Source organism: Canis aureus, chromosome X (assembly GCF_053574225.1).
Source record: "Canis aureus isolate CA01 chromosome X, VMU_Caureus_v.1.0, whole genome shotgun sequence".
Lineage (NCBI taxonomy): Eukaryota > Metazoa > Chordata > Mammalia > Carnivora > Canidae > Canis > Canis aureus.
In genome coordinates this window covers 83,165,574-83,183,584 of record NC_135649.1, presented here as the reverse complement: position 1 = coordinate 83,183,584, position 18,011 = coordinate 83,165,574, and the positions used below count along the sequence as shown (strand labels likewise).

General features: G+C 50.2%; 1 protein-coding gene across 2 annotated transcripts; it reads right to left on the bottom strand.

The window, feature by feature from the left end:
• Positions 1-2,292: 2,292 nt before the first annotated feature.
• ELK1 (ETS transcription factor ELK1) lies at positions 2,293-16,857 on the bottom strand. Of its 2 annotated transcripts, none has more exons than XM_077888891.1 (6): positions 16,697-16,857; positions 8,442-8,715; positions 5,772-6,221; positions 4,501-4,947; positions 3,755-3,856; positions 2,293-3,670 (listed from the first exon to the last, which is right to left on the bottom strand). In XM_077888891.1, exons 2-6 carry the CDS (start codon positions 8,649-8,651, stop codon positions 3,572-3,574), a joined length of 1,308 nt encoding a protein of 435 aa, XP_077745017.1. In that variant the 5' UTR covers positions 8,652-8,715; positions 16,697-16,857; the 3' UTR covers positions 2,293-3,571. The 2 variants fall into 2 exon arrangements, with proteins under 2 accessions (XP_077745017.1, XP_077745016.1); XM_077888890.1 differs by having other exon boundaries at positions 8,442-8,685; positions 16,697-16,856.
• Between the last annotated feature and the right edge of the window lie 1,154 nt (positions 16,858-18,011).

The following is an 18,011-nucleotide window of genomic DNA, read 5'->3' as shown; positions in this document are numbered from 1 at the left end:
CGAGCCACCTTGGAGAGGGCTTGTGAGAAGAGGGAAGGGGAATCCCAGGTGAAGCCCTGGAAACTCCAGTATTTCAAGTTTTGGAGAACTGGGAGAAGCCAGTACAGGGGACGGAGGAGGTGGTCCCAAGTGGAGGAAGTGGCTTTCTCCCAGGCCTGGCACAATCAGTGGTTTCTCATACAGTCTCATTTGGTCTTGGTCGTTTTCTCACTTTTTTAAAAAAGATTTTATCTATTTATGAGAGAGAGAGATTGAGAGAGAGAGGCAGAGACACAGGCAGAGGGAGAAGCAGGCTCCATGCAGGGAGCCTGACGTGGGACTCGATCCCCGGTCTCCAGGATCACGCCCTGGGCTGAAGGCAGTGCTAAACCACTGAGCCATCCGGGATGCCTGACCCCCTTTTAAAAAAATACAGTTACACACACAATTCTGGGTCTGCAGCCTCTACTAAGGTCTCTTAGGAACCAGCTCACATACATACTCTGTCCCATAGCCTCTCAGACTTTCCCTCAGTCACACACACTCAGGGGGTCATTTCTTCTGTCACGGATTCCCGGTCTCCTACCAAGAGGGTCACACACACACACACACACACTCTACATCTTACAGCCTTCCCTCATTTGGCCACACTCACCAACATTTCCTCTTACCAGTTTTTGACACGCACACAAACACAGTCACACCTTTAGATGTTTCTGCCAGTCACTGGTTTATAGCTCCTGCTGGTCTAAGTTTCTGGTGCAGGGACAAAATTGCCACTTCTCCTACCTCCTCACTCAAGCCCCCATCTTGCATACCCAGTCCCTGATGGTAGCTAAGGCGCACACACATACACCATCACACACTGTCACAGATGCCGTCTCAGTCACCTGGTCTCACTTCCGTTCTCAAGTGGCGTGCCACTTACCTAGGCCTTATTTACAGCCTTTAATTGTGTCTTGCAAAGACCTTTACACATACCCACACCATTAGCTTCTCAGCTGCCATTGTGGTCACCTTTCCTCAGTTAGCCTCTGCCATCTGTGGTCACAAACTCCCAACTGCTGAGGGACTCTCCAAGTCTCTCACACACAGGCTCCTCCGGCCTGCGTCAGTGCTGTACACCATCCTTTCCTTAGCAGGGATGCTCAGACACAGCTATGGCCTCGCCCACTTCTCCCACACACCCACCCCACCAGTCTCCCAGGGCCTCATTTTCCCAATTCTTCACACACAGAGAGCCTCTGATTCAAGTCCCTCATGAGCTGTTCCACACACCCACTAATGCGCTGCTTAGCCGTTGGTTTCCACTCAACACGGTGCCACGTTCCTTCTCGGCTCTTGCTCCAGACACCTCTGTGTTCTCCCAGACTATTTCAGTCCTCACCATCCTTTTCTCTCGTGCTGTCTCAGTCCCTGAGCCTCTGGCCTAGACTGGTGTGGTAACCGTAATCAATCTGCCACTTGCCTCTGGTACACACATGCATGCATGTGAACGAGGCGCACACACACACACACACACACACACACACAAGCTTACAGCCTCATACTCCCCCAGTCAGAGCCAATTTTTCTTTTTCTCAGTTTCTGACATAGTCCTTGCTGGTCTCACATGAATGGTGTCCACATGCACGATCACGTGTTCTCAAATCTTGTGCCTCACAGCCATTTTCTCTCACACAGTCAACTCTTCTGTGAGGCTGCCTTGCATGGAGCTTCACTCATGGTCATCTTCAGAACACAGTTGGCTGCTTATTTACAGTGAAGTTCCTTGCTTGCACACGGTCCCTGACCATCTTCCCCCACACGTTCCTCATGCTCACGCAGGCTCAAGCGTCCTTTTGGTCACTCGGTCTGTCCTGCTCACCATCATCAGCCCGTCCAGTGGTGTCTGAGGTACAGTCCCCACTACCGTTGCCATTAACAGGACTTCACACATACCTCCAGCCTCTTGTAGGGTGCCTTAGTATGCAGCCAGTCTCACAGTGATCTTCTGACACACAGCTATAATTTCTTATGATGACATGGACACATCGTCTGTGGTTTCAGCGGCCACACTCTATCTCACACACACACACACACACATACACACACGACTCCACACGCATATATACGTGATCACAGCTTTCCACATTTTTCTCTTCTTTGCACACCTAGTTACAATTTGCAGTCTCTCCAGCTATTTCCTGCACACACTGTCACGCTGTCTCTTGCAGTCAATCTCACACCTTCACTGCCTTCCACATGAAGTCATGCCTGTCACAGTCAGTCCCAATGGCTTCAAGGAAAGAAAAAAAGGCTAGCAGCCTCCAGTATCACCTTTAAAAATATATATTTACAGGAACAATTCCCCATTCTCTGGGACTCTTAGAAAAAAAAAGATCCATTTTTGGGGAAGTAAAACAAACAGTGGAGACAGGTGTAGCACCGTCCCCCAAATCACCAACCCCCAGGTCCCCAGGCCCGGGCTGGGCCGGTGCTGACAGGAGGTGAGCCCAGGAGTCCTTTGAACCCACCCTCTCCAGCCTGGAATTCAGATAGGACAGGCTTTATGTCCCCCATTCCTCCCTCCCAACTCCAGGGACACTTAAAGGGTCCTTTGTACCCGCCCGCAGGAAATTGGGGGGCTGGGAGGGAGGGAGCTGAAAATACACGTTTGGTATCAAAAATAAACACTTGGGAGTGGCAGGAAGATTCCTCCCCCAAATCCCTTCCTTCCCACCCACCCCATCTCAGATATAGGAAGAGATGCTCCCCTCTCCCCTATTGAAAAGCCCTGTTTAAAAATAGATTATACTATCAAAATGGCAGGGGGTAGGGGACAAGGAGACCTGGAGTACTGGCTGGAGGGGCCCCCCAGACGGGGACCACTCCCCAAAAAAACCCTCCATTGGGAGGTAACAGGCAGGACTCCAGGAGTTTGGCAGATACAGGAATGGCTTCTCAGGGGGAGAAGAACAAAAGGAGCATTCCTCCCTGGCCAAAATGGTGGTATCTGAGAGAAGGCTGGGGAGGTGGAAATTCCTATTTCTAGGGTGTGAGTCTTCCTTGGCCAAGGCTCCCAAACCGTTAAACGGCACAATTTCTTCCTGGACCCTTGGGTATGGCCAGGAATAATAAAACTACAACAAGCTATCTCTTCTACCCACACCCCAAAATGGAGACAGGGCTCCCTCAGCTTCCCAAGGGCAGGCTGAGAAATAAATAAAGAAAGGTCCTTCTCAAGCCAGACCCCGATTGTCTCATCTTGGGGAGAAAATGTGGAGATGGGGGAGATGTCCTCACCAACCCCCCCAGAAGGGTTGGGCCAGGCTCCTCCCAGTGGCCTTCAAAAAATAAATAAATAAACCGTCTCCACCAATGCAGTAGGAGACGTGTAAGGGCGGCCACTGAGGAACTGACCAAGAAGAGAGAAGTTGTATGTTTCCTGTGGAAGGGTTATTGAGAGATCCTTCCTAGAATCCCTACCCCACCACAGCTAGAGCACAAGTCTGTCAGCTGAACTATGTTTCTCCTTGAGACGGCTGGCTGGAGAGAAGTTCAGGGCCATGGATGGAGTGACCCCAGAAGGGGGTGGTGGTGGTGGTGGTAGTCATGGCTTCTGGGGCCCTGGGGAGAGCACCACGGGGGTTGAGAGGCCATCCACGCTGATGGAAGGGATGTGCACCTGGGCGCTGCCACTGGACGGAAACTGGGGACAGAAATAGGGAAAGATCACGGATGGGGGCCATGCTAGGGTCTCTCACCCTTTACAATATGGGTGAAGGGATCCTACCTGGAAGGAGAGCTTGGCTGGACTACGGGGTGCAATGGGACTCAGGGTGCTCCAGAAGTGAATGCTGGGGGGCAGCGAGCTGGGTGTCAGCAGCACCGGGGTCTGTGGGGGAACAGATGGTTGGAGCTCAAGTGAGTAGAGAGCAGGTGTGGGAAAATGGAAGGACCTTGGCTCCTGTCCCACCAGATTTCCCGCTCAGACATCTGAGATCACCCTCCCAAAGTACACAGGCTTACACCCTAACTACTAAGGTCAAGCCCATGACACCTCTCCCATGTCACAGACAGCCCCTCCCAACTCCAGAGAGCCCACCTCTAGCTTCATTGGGCGAGACCACGTATAAGACCCCATCCACATGTCGCTTTTAAACCTCACAATCACTATCCCATCAGCTTAGGATCAACTTCCAACTCAGATCCCCCACAACCCATACACCTCCCAGGAAATCCGCTAAGAAAACCCCAGACCAAAAAGCCCCGTGCAGGTTCCCCAAGCCACACCCCAACCCAGAAAAGTTCCCGCCCCCAGCCTCGCGGTCTCGTCTCCCCACAAAACTCCCCAGACCCGTCCTTCATTCCAGCCCATCCTTCAGCAGGGGAGACTAGCCCGCCCTTCGTTAATCAAGCCCCGTCCCTCCAGCCAATCCCCTTCGAAGGCTCCACCCTCCCGCTCACTCAGGGATAACCACACTGGCCCTTGCAGTCTAGCTCCTCTCTCACCCGCCCCACCTCTTCACAGGCACTCACCAATGTGTGCGTAGGTAGCAGGGACGGGGTCAGCGCTGGCCCCGGCGCCTGCAGCCCGGAGCCAGTTCCTGATCCTGGAGTCCGTTCGGGTCCTGGCCCACCCAGCAGGCTCGGGCTGAGTGGGAGCTCCAGGTCCCGGGGCTTCCGGCCCTTCTGAGGCTGGGCGATCTCTGTGCTGGAAGCAGTGGAAGCCACGAGGCCGCCCACCTGCGCTGCAGTCTCCATGACGACCGCGGGCAGCCGGGCCGGCACGCCCTCCGCAGGAGGGACTTCCGGCCCGGCCTTAGCGGCTTCCTGCACAAACCCCGCCTCCCCACCGACGGCGGCTTCCAACTCTTCCTTGGGCCCGTCCACTTTCACTTCTGGGGGCAGTGGCCTGCCCAACCCAGGCTCCACATTCAGCTCTTCTGATTTAGGGTTCTGGGCCTCGGGTGGGGTCAGGATGACCTGAAAGAGGAGGGGGGGCGGGCAGAGGGGGTGCGTAAGGATTGCTGGGTTAGTGAAGCCAAGGACTTGTCTTGGAAAGTATGACTTTGTATTGTGGGGGGGGTGCATGACTACACATCAAGGCAGGTCCAAGAGCAGGAGGTGGGGCTTTGTCAAGGATGTGAAGCTTCTTCTGGCAGGTTCTCTTTGGGGACAGAGATCCCCTAAGGATGGGCCTCCTGGAGATACTGCCCTCATTCATGAAAGCAGTGGGTGGTTCTCAAAAATTTGCTTTAGTAGGACTAGCAGCATGCGCCTCATCTGGAAACTTATTTAAAAAAAAAAAAACGAATTTTTGGGACACTTGGGTGGCTCAGTGGTTGAGCGTCTGCCTTTGGTTCAGGGCATGATCCCCAGTCCAGGGATTGAGTCTCGCACAGAGGGAGCCTGCTTTTCTCTGCCTATGTCTCTGTCTCTCATGAATAAATAAATAAAATCTTAAAAAACAAAAACAAACGAATTCTTGTGCTCATCCCCAGATCCATATAATGAGAAATTTTGAGGGGCAGGCCCCAGAAATCTGTCATTTAAATAAAAAGCCCTCCAGATGATTCTGATGGACACTAAGGTGAGAGAACCTATGCATTAAGCAAATAAATTCAGGGCACCTTGCCTAGCTTAGTACTTGTATGGCTCTCCTCTGTAACCCCCTCTCCCAAGGAACCTCTGTGTCCCTCCTTCCACCATATCTAAATAGGATGTTTATGTCCCTTCTACCAGCACCCCTCCTCATCTGGGAATTGTACATCCACTCTCTTACTGAATTTCCATACTCCAGTCCTTACCTGCAAAGGCAGGCCAGCCTCCTCCGCCTCCAGGCAGGCCTCCAAGGGGCTTGGACTGGTGCTCCTGCTCCCAGACGGGGGCACTGCTGCTCCTGAAGGGGCGGTGTTGGGGAGCACTGAGGCAGGCCGAGGATGAGGGGGTGGCTGTGGCTGTGGCTGCAGGGACTGGATGGTGAAGGTGGAATAGAGGCCTGAGCGCATGTATTCATTGCGGCTGCTGCGCGCCAAGCCACCAGGGCCTGCCATTCCTGTACCCTTGGGTGGGCCCGATTTCCCCGAGGCAGGATCCCCGGGGACAGCATGTACAGTGGCAGGAGCCACATTTGCCACAGTAGAGGTGATAGACACCTCGGGCTGTGGCGGGCAGTCCTCAGTGGAGCACCTCGCGACTTCCGGGTAGGATACAAACTTGTAGACAAATTTCTGGCCGCTCACTTTGCGGATGATATTCTGGGAAGGGAGGAGACAGGATAAAGGACCTTAGAAGAAAGGACCAGAGTGGAGGGAAGATATGGATGAGGGGGCAGAGGGGTGTGTCTCCTAGGGTCCTTCTTTCCCCTCTCCTGTCTTTTTACATATACACTATTCCTCCACTGTCTGCTCTTGATTGGGTATCCCCCACCCCGGCTGACTTCTTACTGGCGTCTTTCCCAATCTGGGGCCTTCTCCCTTCTCCTTCTGTTTCTACTCCTCTTCCCCATTGTGATTCCCCTCTCTGTATTCTTCCCAGTTTCTCTCCTTTCTCTCTTCTCCCTTCCACAGCTCTTCTTTTAGCCTACTGCCCTTTTCCCCTTGCCCGGTCTCCACTCCGTGGCTCCTCCCCATCCATCCCTCTCATCTCATAGCTCTTCATCTCCATCTGTCCAATCCCCCACCCCCACATCCTGTGGTAGCACTCCATAGTGGGGCCCACCTAGGAGTCAGTGCAGGAGCAGGCTTTCCTCCTGGCTCCAGGAACCAGGGGTGTCTGTGGGCTAATTGGGCCCAGACCTTGGGGGTGGTTGCCAGGGCAGTCGTGGAGTGTAGCTGATGCAGCAAGACAAGAAAATGAAGTAACTGATGTAAATATTGGAAGAGACAAAATTAAGATTGAAGAATGCCGGGATGAATTATTAACATAGAGGATTATTTAAAGCTATTGGTCTAGATGTAGAACAGGGCAAGGTCACTAGGGGGAGAACAGGCTGAGAAGCCTGATTCTTTTGTTTTGGTTTTGGTTTGGGGGCTTTTTTTTGTTGTTGTTGTCATAGTTTATTTCTTGTTCTAGTTGTAACCGAGGAGCCTCATTCTTAGTACTATGGTACGGGTTTAGGCTAAGGCAATTAGAAAATGAAGTGACTGATAGCAACTAAGATAAGGCCATTAAAGTACTGGCATACATATTGGGGGGAATCTCAAGGCTGGCAGGGTGGATCGCAGAACATGTTTGGAATATTACAGGATAGGTCTGGAGGGTCCCAGGGATGTTGCGGTGGTCTCAAAGCACAGAATGAGGCAGCCTCAATATTGTTTTGGAGGTTTCAGCTAAAGGAATAAAATATGAGAAATCTGAGAATCAAATAAATGCTATAATTTATGGCGTGTAGCATAGGTCTAGGACTGTTGTGGGGGACAAGAGGCATCTGGGGGGCACTAGGGTATCCTAAAGACATCTTAATGCTGGTCAGGTATGTCACAGGGTAGGTTTGTGTTTTTCAGAAAAGGAATGAAAAGGGATATTCATTAATGTTTTGGAAGTTTCAGATAAAAAAGAAAATGAAATAGCTGGTATGTTGTCAGGGAGGAGAAATCCAGCACCGGTCTGGGAGTCTGAAAGGATGAGAAAAATTCAAAGTTTTAGCTACAGGAGTAAGATGATAAAATAATATACACTGATGGGATGCCTGGGTTGCTCAGTGGTTGAGCATCTGCCTCCAGCTCAGGGCATGATCCCAGGGTCTTGGGATCGAGTCCCACATTGGTCTCCCCACAGGGAGACTGCTTCTCCCTCTGCCTAGGTCTCTGTCTCTCTGTGTCTCTCATGAATAAATAATTAAAAATCTTCAAAAAAATACACACTGGCATGGACCAGCATTGCTCTAAAAATGCATGAGAATAGGGTATAGACCTGCACTGTACATATTGTTTTGGAGGTTTCAGCTAAAAGAATAAGAGAAGAAAAGAATTGATAAAAGTGTTTGGGATCCCACAGCATGAGGTAAGAAAAGGTTAGTACAATATTGTAATAGACATTCTAATGCTGGGAATAAGAATATACTGGAATAAGAGTAGGTTATGAAATAACTGAGGAAGTCCAGGATTGGTCCAGTTCCAGAAGGCAGGAGGAGAAAGAGTCATTATTAATGGTGCTTTTGTAATTTTTAGCTATAGGAATAAGATAAGAAAATGAAATGTGTGGGGTGTGGTGGAACAGTATGACTTTGAGGGCCTCAGAAAGGGGGTTAGTAGGGGTCAGTATTAATAATACTATGAAGGTTTCAGCCAAAGCAGTAAGACAAAGAAAATACCTGAGATAAACGTTTGAGGTGCCCAACATTGGTCTAATAGTAAGAGAGGATAAGGTAAAAAATAGTAAACTCTGTTTTCAAAGTTATAGCTATGACAAGACAAGAAAATGAAATAACTGCCATAAATGTTGGTGGTTCCCAGTCCTGGTTTCAGAGGCCTTACCTTGTCATAGTAGTACCGCAGGGCCCGGCTGAGCTTGTCATAATTCATGTTGGTCTTGTTCTTACGCAGCCCCCACAGCCGGGCCACCTCCTCAGCATCCACCAGCTTGAACTCACCGCCATCCCGTGAGGTCCAGGAGATGATGTGGCCATTGCCTTGCTCTCTCAGCAGCTGCAGCAGAAACTGCCACAGCGTCACAGAGGGGTCCATCACTGGCGGAGTGCTCACGCCATCCCAGGGGTACCTGGAGGGCAGATAGCTCAGAGCTGAGAGGCTGAGAACACAGAAGGAGGCAGAGGTCAGCAAGAGGAGGATTCCTTTCTTGCCTTCTTGTCTCCACCTCTGTCCCCAAAGCCTACCATCATTCCCTAAACACCTTCCGACTAAATTCTAAGCTCCTCAGCCTGGCTTTAGAGACTCACCAGAATGGTAGGAAACTTTTGGAGACAAGAGGACGGTGTGAATGTATTTTGTATGTGGGACAAATATGCATCTTTGGGGGCCAGAGGGCAGACTATGGTAGGCAAAATAATGCCCTCTCAGAAATGTCCATATCCTAATTTCTGGCACTTATGAGTGTGTTATGTACATGACAAAAGGAACTTTGCAGATGAACTTAGAGTTATAATAGTTCCCTCTTATCTGCGGGGGATCTGTTTCAAGACCCTCAGTGGATGCCTGAAACTGTGGACAGTACTAAATCCTACACAGACTATGTTTTTTCCTATAAATATACACAGTTTATGTATAGGTTTAATTTATAAATCAAGCACAAGGGATTAACAACAATACCTGAACAATTATGGCAATATACCATGATAAAAAGTTATGTGAATGTGCTCTCTTTCTCAATATCTTATCGTTCTGTACTCACCCTTCTTCTTATGATGATGGGAGATGATTAAATACCTACATAATGAGATGAAGTGAGGTACTGATGTAGGCACTATGACACAGTGTTAGGCTACCACTGACCTTCTTGATGATAGGTCAGGAGAATCATCTTCTCCTTGACCACGGGTAACTGAAACCATGGAAAGCAAAGCTGTGGATAAGGGGGTATTACTGTACGGACCTCAGGGAGATTGTTCTGGATTGTTTGAGTGAGCTGAATCTAATTGCAGAAACCCTTACAAAAAAAAAAGGAAGAGGCAGAAAGAGAGCTCAGAGAGATGCAAGGACAGAAGAGGCAGGAGAGATTCAAAACATGAGAGGGACCTGATTTGCCATTACTGGCTTTGAAGCTGGAAGAACAGAGCTCCAGCCCAGGAATATGGTTGGCCTCATAAATGTGGGAAGGACCCTCAGCTGACTGTCAGTCAGGAAACAGAGACCTTAATCCTACAACCTCAAGGAACTGAATTCTGCCAGCAACTCGAATGAGCAGGAAACAGGTCATTCCCTGGAGCCGCCAGGAAGAAACACAGCCCTGCCCACACCCAGGTTGCAGCCTGGTGAGGCTATGTTGGACTTCTGACCTCCAGAGTGCCAAGATAATAGTTTGCATTGTTTTAAGCAGCTTGTGACTTGTGATCATTTGTCGCAGCAGGAGTTGAAAGCTAGTATAGTGGGGATCCCTGGGTGGCTCAGCGGTTTAGCACCTGCCTTCAGGCCAGGGGCCTGATCCTGGAGTACCAGGATTGAGTCCCACATCAGGCTCCCTAAATGGAGCCTGCTTTTCCCTCTGCCTGTGTCTCTGCCTCCCTCTCTATCTGTGTCTCTCATGAATAAATAAATAAAATCTTTTTTTAAAAAAGCTAGTATGGTGCTCCTCACCTGAACGTTTTCATTTGCATCCTCTGTTACACCAGACATGAAGTTTTCTAGGAGGTTCCTTCTGCTAGCACATTGCAAAAGCTGTTTACTCTGTGGGGCTCCCTTCTTTTACCTAGAAGTCTTCCCCATCATCTGAGTCCCAGCCACGGGAGTCTTGCCTTTCTGAAGCCTTCCTGAAACTTAGTGCCTGCTCCCTCTGCTTTGCATTCCTCAGGCCTCTTACTGTCTGTGTTCTCCTTCTTGATAACAGCAAAGACTAACATTTGTTGAGCTCATAATACTTGGCTGCCATTGTTCAAATCAGATAATATGGCCTACCAGACCATAGCTCAGGCTCTAGGGCTGGATTGCCAGGATTGGAATCCTGATTCTGCTACTTATTAGCAGTGTGACCCTAGGCATATTCTTTAAATTCTTTCTACCTCAATTTTCCCATCTGTAAAATAGGGATAATAACACACTCACCTGTAAAATAGGGATAATAATAATATCGAGTTCATAGAGTTATTGTACAGATTAAATATAATGTGCCTGGAGTGTGAGAAGCTTTTAATGTAGTTTCCAATTTGTTCATAATTCCTTATCTGCTATTCCAAAATCCCCAAAGTGCTAAAAACAAAACTTGGGGCACCTGGGTGGTACAGTCGGTTAAGCGTCTGACTCTTGGATTTTGGCTCAGGTCATGATTTTAGGGTTGTGGGATCGAGTCTCTGCATCGGGCTCTGTGCTCAGCGTCCCATCAGCTTGGGATTCTCTCTCTCCTCTCTCTTCCCCTCCCCTCTGAGCACACACCAGCTCTTGCTCTCAAATAAATAAATCTTTGAACAAAAAACCCCCCTTCTTTATAACCCTTTGGGCAGCAAATCCAGATGTAAAATGAACAAGGCCCTTCCTGGTCTTTATTGATTCTCACTTAGCGTGATCGTTCAAACATTCTGCTACAGAAATCTGAATGTGGCTGATAACTGAGCCCACTGAGGGGGTTATGTAACATCTTGTATGTGCCCCTTGCCACCTTTCTAAAATCTGAAAAATCTGAAATTCTGAAACACATCTGGCTCCGAGGGTTTTGGATGAGGGCATGTAGACCTGTACTGCTATTTTTATAGGTACTGACTCATTTATCTTTCATCACAACTCTGGAAAGTAGGTGCTCTTTATTATCACTCATTTACAGAGGAGGAAGCGGAGGTACAAAATGTCCAGATGACGTCTATGGGCCACAGAGTGTAAGTGGCACAGCCAGGCTTTGGACCCATGCAGATTCCAGTCGTCGTTGTCTAAGCATGTAACCATTAGGCAAACCTGCCCTCCATGCTGCTCCCTCAGCATGTCCTGTAGAGAACAGGACCCTCCCTGCTCACTGCAGCCCCCCCCTCCCATAACTGCCCTCTTCGCTGAGGGTGAATTGGAAATAAACACGAAGCTTCCTATTCCTGAAGGAATGAGCTTTCATCAGTCAACTGTTCACTGGCTGGGACTGTTGGATTAAGAATAAGACCTTCCAAACCAGGTTTCAAAGAACCTTTCTCTGTTATTTGTAGCTTAATTCTTTAATCTGTAAGGAAATATACAGTATATGATCCTTTCTCGTGTCGGAGCGCTTAATGAAGTTGGCTGAGCAGACACAATTTTGGGCTATTACGCAAGTCACAAAGCCACGGAGTGTCCACATTTGAGAGTCCTGTCATCAGAGACTTCACTGGGTTTACTTCAAAGACCTGCTTGTTTCAGAGGGCACAAAGAGTTCAGTGTGACTCCTGGTGGTGAAGACAGGCAATTTTACTAGTTCCTCTTTTGGCTGCAACAGGACCTACCCATTAAGGGAAAATCTGACCAGCTGCGCCAAGCCTCAACAGCACACAGGGTTTTGTATTTTGGTTATTACTGTATTTCCCACCTGACCCCTAATAAGTGTCCTAGTAATCTGCCTTACTCAGATGGGTTTATTTCTCTGTCTCGTTCATTTAGCGAGCATCTTTGAGCGCCTCCTATGGGGTCAGCACCTATTGAGTGCCTCCTGTGAGCGCCTCCTGGAGATACAGCAGTGAACAAAACAGAAATCCCTGCTCTCGGGGAATTCATGTTTTAGTGGGGAAGACCGTCAGAAAAGAAGAGAAAGGAGTGAAAGAGTACGTCAGCTGGTGAGAAGAGCTATGGAAAAAAGTGAAGCAGGGGAGGAGCTGTTATTTTTGAAAGGGTAGTCAGGGGAGGGTTAGGCACTGCAGAGGTGACATCTGAGCAAACACCTAAATTAAATGAGGCGAGTCAGGTCTGTGATGACGCGGGCAGCAGGTGGATCCAGGCAGGGTGAATGACCCTGAGGCTAGAGCACACTGGGCAGCTCAGAGGAAGACAGTGGAGCAGGGCAAGGTCAGAGAGGAGGGAGTAAAGGGTGCAAAAAAGTAGCAGGAGGTGAGAAGAGAAGGGCCGTGGGGCCCAGACTGAGTGAGGCTTTCTCAAGCCCTTGTGCAAGGACTCTGATGCTGGCTGAGAGAAGAGCCACAAGGGGGTCATGAACGGGGGGACCAGGCCGTGACTTGCATTTTAACAGGATCCTTCTGGCTGTTATGAGGACAACTGAGTGTAGGGGCTGAAGAGGCTACTGTGACAGTCCAGGTGAGACTTGCAGTGGAACTGCTGGGGGAATGGCTGACTTCTGGATAAAATATGAACACAGAGTGAGCAGTGTTTGCTGACAAAGTATGAGGCAGGGAAGGGAAGTGAGAGACAACAGCAAGGGTGAGTCTAGGTTTGTGACCTGGTCGCCTGGAAGGATGGAGCCAGGACCCATGGAAACGGGAGCACCACAGGAGAGCTGATTTTGAGGCAAGGTCAGGAGGTCAATTTTGGAGATTGTCTCAGAGGCCTGTTAGACACCTGTATGTATGCTGTGAGTAATGACAGTGGTTTTAAGAACAGTCATACAACTATTTTCCTGTGTGTCACACATTGTTTTGAACATTTAACTCATGCAACCATCACAGCCACACTGTGGGGTGGGATTATGATCCTCCCATTTTCCAGATGAGGAAATAGAGGCATAGAGTTTAGTCATTTGCCCAAAGTCATGCAGCTGGAAGTTGGCAGAACTGGGGTTCAAAGCTGGGCAGTCTGGCTGCAGGTAGAGATCCTAGCACTTTACAATACCAGCTCTCTATCAAGAGAGACAGAGAGGGAAGACCCTAGAGGCTGAGTGGGGAGGGTTCCCTGAGAAGTGACACGTGAGCAGAGACGGGGAGGATGGGAGGTAGCTAGCCATGTGGACATCTATGGACATTGCGTACAACGACTCTAAGGTGGCCATGAGCTTGGCACTCTACATCACGGGCATGGTGAGCTCACCCATTTCCCACCTCTGAGGCTATGTACGTGCCCTTCCCCTTTCTCATGCCCGATAAACTCTTTATTCTATAATCATCAAATTCTGCTATCTTCTAGACAGAATGAATCCTTCCTCTGTGTGATCTGTGTGCTGAATAAACTGTCTGCTCTTGCAGATCTGTTCTCTCTGGGCCTTTGGTCTCCCACTCCTCTGCCTTGTTCTAGCTGTGCAACCTTGAGCAAGTTACTCAACCTCTCTGGGTCTGTTTCTGCATCTGTAAAATATCTTCAAAATAAACTATTCTTAATGGCTTTTGCGAGGATTTAGTGTCAATATATGTAAAGGACTTAGAAAAGTATCTCTGGCATGTGGTAGGCACTCGACAAATGTTAGTTAGCTCTTAGCTTGTCTATCAGCCTTCACCCTCCCACCAGCCTCCAACCTTATGTATCACCATGGCCTATACCATCTGGGTCCCATCACCGCTCTGACCTTGCCTCCTGCTTGCCTGCCTGCCTGCCTGCCTCCCTCCCGCCCTCTGCTCTGCTCCAGCCACACTGGCCTCCTTCACGTTTCTTGAATGCACTAGGCACAGTCCCACCTCAGGGCCTTTGCACTGGCTGTTCCTTCCACCTCCAGAACACTCTTCCCCTAGATATTTTGTCTTCCTCCCTGATCTCCTTCAGGCCTTAACTCAAGGGTCACCTTCTAAGTGAGGCCTGCCCAGTGCCCAAGATTTCAATCACTCCCGTACTCTCTCCCTGTCTTCCCGACTTCACTTTCCTCCTTAGCGCCTAACATACTATCTAATTTTACTTACTGTTTTATTTATATAGTCCGTCTCCCCCACTTTTAGCAAACGTCTGCTCCACAAGGGCAGGAATTTCTGCCTGTTCTGTTCCTTCCCATATCCCCAGCACCTAGAAGAGTGCCTGGTACTCAGTAGGTGCTAAGTGTTTGCTGAACGAACAGTCCCAACTAGTTTCTTTAGCTAGTTTTCGTATACCCTCTTCATCTCCAACCCTTCCCTCCCCTTGCACCCTGATTTGTCTGAAATAATATTTTTCACCTTCATGCATGCAACAAATTCTTATTGAGCACCTAGTATATACTAAGTATATTTACCCAGCAGTAAATAAGCAGACAAAAAAACTAAACCCTCATTGGACTGACTGTTCTAATGGGGAGGGACAGTGAACTGGTAAACTACACAGTGTGTCTGATAGTGATGAAGGGCAAAGGGGACCACTACTGCAGAGAAGGAACCTGAGTCCTGTTAAGTATGTAGGTTCAGATGATCAGGGGCAGGCTGACATTTGAATAGAGCTCTGAAAGGACTCACATACAGATCAGGGGAACGACGTTATTCCAGGTAGAAAATATAGCCAATGCACAGGCCCTCAGGCTGGGCTGTATCTGGCGTGTTTGATTTGAGGATGAGTGAGGAGCTTTGTATGGCTGGAACAGAGTCGGAGGGACAAGGTGCAGGAGGTGCAGCCAGAGAGGTTACTTGTCTTATTAACTCTCAGGTATGTTCACACTGGAGGGGATTCTGGTTTTGATGCCTCCATTTTACAAATGAGGAAGCAGGTGCAGAGAGAAAGTGGTTAAATCACTCAGATCATATGGCTGCTGCGATTGCGGGTGGATGGGTGCTGAGAAAAAGTGTGGAATGGAGACAGCTCTGCAGGCGGGGGGGAAACTAGCAAAAACAAAAGCTTGGAGACGGGAGGTGCTTTGTTTTTTAAGGAGTGGGGTCTCATGTGGCATGGGATGAAGTGAGAAAGGGGATCCTCAAAAATTATTCTGTGTTCTGAGGGGCAACCTAACTGGGTACTTACCTCTGAATAACGTATTGAGCCCCTTGTGCCGAACTTTCCTGAGTACCTGTCTCACAGGATTGTGGTGAGGACGAAATGAGGTCATGGATATAAAGCACTTTGCCAGGTACCTAGTAGGTGCTCAATAAACGTTAGCTCCTAATGGCATTATCGCTATCTTGAATGCATCCGTTTATTGCAGTGAGGCAGAATGTCTTAGGGATTAATGATGTGTACGAGGGGGATGTGTTCTAGAGTAAAAAAGAGCCAGGTTCAACAAGCACACAGGATGATCCACCATTAAGAAGAGAGGAAGCAGGGAAGGCCATGGACTGATCCACCACAAGGAAAGGAGGGACAAAATAAAAGCACCCTCCTGGAGAAGGGATTACAAAGCACTGGACTCAGGGGAGGGTATGGGGGTGTGTGCCTGGATGCAAGCACATGGGGAACAAGAAGGCCAATGAACAGATCCACTGCAAAGGCGGGGGTGGAGGGGAGTGCAAAGGCTCATCTTCTTTATGGGGGGCAAGGGGAGCAGAAAGGCATCTACTCTGCACAAGAGTAGATGGGGTGAAATGCCATCACACGGACTCATTAAAAGGAGAAGGGAACAAGGCCATGGAATGAGCTACTGAAAATGGGGAGTTCAAAAACACGAAACTGACCCACTATTAAAAGGAAGAGAGAAGCCCAAGGGCTGGAGAAACAGTCTGAAAAAAAAAAAAGAGGCTAGGGCAATGGGCTGATAACGACAAGGGATGTGGATACTAGCATTCAGACCGATACACTGTAAAAGATAAAACCATGGGACTGATGCACTGGGGGACTGGAGGAGGCAGGAATACAACTTCACAGATTAACTCACTGTTAAAGGGGGTGCGGGGGGGGGTGCAACACGCCATGGACTGATTCACTACAAGGAACAGAACTACAAGGCCACAGACGGGGCCCTTGAAAGTTGAGGACAGGAGAAAATAAACAGTCAGATGCACCTTCTGTCAAGGAGGGACAATGCCCGAGGCTGCTCCCCTCTAAGTGGGGGTGGGGGCGGGGCAGGACCACGGACGAGTCCACTGTAAGGTGGGGTGGGGAGAACTATAAGCACGCAGACCGATCCATTATAAAACAGGAAGGGGGGTCAGGCCACGGTCAGATCGACTACAAGGGGCGAAGGGAGGGGACAATACCACAGGCAGGTCCACCAGCCGTGGCGGTGGCGGTGGGCAGTTGAACACCAGCAGGCCATGGGCCAAGCCACATCCCTCGCGCGGGGGCGGGAAGGATACGTGGGGTCACGGACAGGCCCTCCACCCTCCAGGCCCCGGGCTCACCTGTGTGTAGCGCAGTGGCAGTATTGGCAGCTCCGGGGGGCGGGGGCTCCATGCGCAGCCCCACCGCCCCCCAGGCCCGGGCTCCGAGGTGGCGGCGGCGGTGGCGGTGGCGGCGGTGGCGGCGGCGGCGGCGGCGGCACCTAGAAGCCGCCCCTGCGTTTCCTCACGGCTCACGTGGGCCCCTGGAGGAGGAGCCGAGCATTCCGCGGCTGGTTGATTGGACACAGCGCCTTGGCTCGACCGCGCGGCTTCCAGGGTTGGGGAGGCGGGCCCTGCCCCGCAGAGCTAGGCCATGATTGGCCCGAGGAGAACTGATGGAACGCAGATAGCCGCCTGGGTTCCGAGGGGGCGTGCTGGGCCCCGCTGGCGCTTCACGCTGATTGGCCCAAGGCTGACAGCCTGTGGGCGATTGACAAGATTCTGGGGGCGCCTGCCTGATAATAATTGGCCTGCATGGAAGACGGCCTCCGAGGATAGGGGCGGATGGACTCTGCTTTCTACTGATTGGCGGACTAGGGACTCCAGACAGCTGCCAAAACACCAACTGGGCGGTGCTGCACTCCACGCTGCTCAGCGGAAGCGGGACTTATATGGAAGTGGGCGTAGCGGCAGGCTGGGAGGGGGTCGGGCCAGGACTGTGCGTAGGTGGGAGGATAACTCTATCGTGATTGGGTAGAAAAGACGAGTTTAGGACAGAGATAGGGTTGGACAGCGGCCAGGCACGCAAAGGAGCGTTGAGTGGCGGAAACTAAAGCCTACGAGGAGGTCAGCGTTGAGCCTCAGCCAGTTATAAGGGGGCGGAACCTGGCTCTGCAATGATTGGCGGAAGCTAGACTCAACCTAAAATAGGGGCCGGCCCGGGTAGGGCGGGATCAGGCTCTGCGCCCATTGGTGGAAGCTGAAATTAGTTAGAAGCCGGGTGAGGCCAAGGTTGGAATGAGACGGGCGTGGGTGTAATCTAAGGTACCCCAGTAATGATTAGGGTGGGGGAGAGGGGCAAACTTTAGGGCCAGGAATGAAAGGCTGATTGTCTTGGGAACAAACCTCCACCCTGAATCAGCCCATTCTCTATGATTAAGACAGTTACGTCCAGGAAGATAAAAGGGTCAGGTGGGAGGCCCAGGTTTCCAAGGCGACAGAAAAGAGGGCAGTGCAGAAAGTCAAGTGGCAAATGCTGCCAGGCAACAGGCTGGAGGCGGGACTTCAGGGGTGCTTTAAAGGTTCCACATAGAGACTGGCTCTCTGGGGTTCCTGGTAACTTTGTGCTTTAGAAACAGGGCACCTTAGCAAACAGCAAAGGGTTGAGGTGGGGAAA

Bases quoted from the DNA above. Each gene is read 5' to 3' on its own strand.
- ELK1 (XM_077888891.1), bottom strand. From the start codon at position 8,651: ATGGACCCCTCTGTGACGCTGTGGCAGTTTCTGCTGCAGCTGCTGAGA. The intron at 4,948-5,771 runs GTAAGGACTGGA...CTCCTCTTTCAG, and splicing joins AGGCTGGCCTGCCTTTGCAG to GTCATCCTGACCCCACCCGA. The intron at 3,857-4,500 runs GTGAGTGCCTGT...GTTCCCCCACAG, and splicing joins TGCTACCTACGCACACATTG to ACCCCGGTGCTGCTGACACC.